The 1,963-nt window shown below is 58.6% G+C and overlaps 1 protein-coding gene across 1 annotated transcript in view; it reads left to right on the top strand.

Annotated features, from left to right (window-relative positions):
- Positions 1-1,401, top strand: part of SLC16A1 (solute carrier family 16 (monocarboxylate transporter), member 1) — a 5,465-nt gene extending 4,064 nt beyond the window's left edge. The window contains exons 5-6 of the mRNA XM_010155674.1: positions 3-668; positions 917-1,401. Of these exons, the coding sequence (XP_010153976.1) occupies positions 3-668; positions 917-1,194 (944 nt within the window). The 3' untranslated portion in view covers positions 1,195-1,401. The remainder of the gene's footprint in view (positions 1-2; positions 669-916) is intronic.
- Positions 1,402-1,963: the final 562 nt, after the last annotated feature.

Below are 1,963 nucleotides of genomic sequence, written 5' to 3'. Positions count from 1 at the left end.
GACCTGCTGCGTCGCCGGGTCCCTGATGCGGCCCATAGGCCCCAAGCCAGACCAGCTCAAGAAAGAGGCAGCTAAGGAGGTGCTGCAGGAGGCTGGGAAGGCGGTGAAGAAGGACGATGGTGACACTAGCACAGACCTCATCGGTGGGAAGACCAAGAAACAGAAGAGCACGTTTTTCCAGACGATCAACAAGTTCTTGGACCTGTCCCTGTTCACGCACAGGGGCTTCCTGCTCTATCTGTCCGGCAACGTGATCATGTTCTTCGGGCTGTTCACACCCTTGGTCTTCCTCAGCAATTACGCGAAGAGCAAGAAGATTGCCAACGAGTCCGCAGCCTTCCTGCTCTCCATCCTGGCCTTCGTAGACATGGTGGCCAGACCTTCCATGGGACTGGTGGCAAACACCAAGTGGATCAGACCCAGGGTCCAGTATTTCTTCGCCATCTCTGTGATTTACAACGGGGTGTGCCACCTCTTGGCCCCCATGTCCACCACCTACGCTGGCTTCTGCATTTACGCTGGCTTCTTCGGCTTCGCCTTCGGCTGGCTGAGCTCGGTCCTGTTCGAGACCCTGATGGACCTGGTGGGAGCGCAGCGGTTCTCCAGCGCCGTGGGGCTGGTGACCATTGTGGAGTGCTGCCCTGTGCTCCTGGGACCCCCTCTGCTAGGTAGGGTGGGCCGTACCTGGGGTGCTGGGTCCCCCTGAGTCATGGGTGGGGGCGAGGGGTGCGAACACTGGCGCTGAGGCTGCCGTAGCAGGTGGGGGGTGGCCAAGAAGGTGGGGGCTGAGCCTTTGGCACAGTCTGTGGGAGCAGGGGCTGGAGGAATAGAGGCCTGAAGCTGGGGTGATGGCCTTAGGAACATCTACACGACCAGTCGGGGTGTCCCACTAAGTTGTCCCCTCTCTGTCCCTCAGGGAAGCTCAATGACATGTATGGTGACTACAAGTACACGTACTGGGCCTGCGGCGTCATCCTCATCGTCTCTGGGATCTACCTCTTCATCGGGATGGGCATCAACTACCGCCTGGTGGCAAAGGAGCAGAAGGCGGAGGAGAAGGCGAGGAACGAAGGGAAGGAAGAGGAGACCAACGTGGATGAGGCCGAGAAGCAGAAGGAGGCGAACAACGATGTGGCCCCCTCGCCTCAGAAGAGCGCGGAGGATGGCGTCAAAGAGGAGGAGAGCCACATGTGAGGGACCGGTCTCAATCCCGGAGTGTCGGGACAGCGCCGGTGCCCTGGCGTGGTGGCTGGGGCAGCGCTCCGCTGGCACTGGGCGGCCGTGAGAAGTGTTTAAACCTGGTGTTCATTTGTACCCAGGCTCTGAATTGTCTTTCCATCCGTGTTCAACAAAGGTAACAGGGCTACGCGCGCAGTATCCTCGTGTTTTGGGGGGTGGGGGGGCTTTTTATAGTCTGGCTTTTTAACAGTAACACGAATGTACTAATACGTGCCTTACAGTCTTCATATCTAGCTGAATCTGGACGAGCCTTAACTCCGAACCGTGCTTTAGCTCTGTATTCTGCTCGGGGTGTGTGTGTGGGGGGTGTATGCCTGTGTTTTGGGGAGCTTTGTTGTTAAAAAGCCATAAAAAGCAGGATACTGGATTTGTTGAAGCACGATGGGCTTCAGGGCCAGCCCCGGATGAATACTGCTTCACACGCTTCTTACCGCAGGCCCTCTGTGCAGGGGGGAGGTCCGGGCGAGGGGCAGGGTGGGCTTCAGCCCTGGGGCTGGGTGCCTCCTGGCTCGGTAGGTGGTCTTTAGGTATGGTTTGGAAACACTTTAGCTACTGTAGTTCTTTAAAACCCCTCTTTTTGTAGTTGTGCTCTCACGGGGTATTCGGGTTGGAGAAGGACGGCTGTGGGTCGGGTTGGGCAGCGTCGCCCGCTCCAGGGCCATGGCAGCTGCTGCATCCCGGCCCCTGCAGCCGACCCCTCCGTGGGGAGGGCTGGGGTCTGCGT

Source organism: Eurypyga helias, unplaced genomic scaffold (genome assembly GCF_000690775.1).
Source record: "Eurypyga helias isolate BGI_N326 unplaced genomic scaffold, ASM69077v1 scaffold11187, whole genome shotgun sequence".
Taxonomy (NCBI): Eukaryota; Metazoa; Chordata; class Aves; order Eurypygiformes; family Eurypygidae; genus Eurypyga; species Eurypyga helias.
This window is presented reverse-complemented; position numbering and strand designations above follow the sequence as displayed.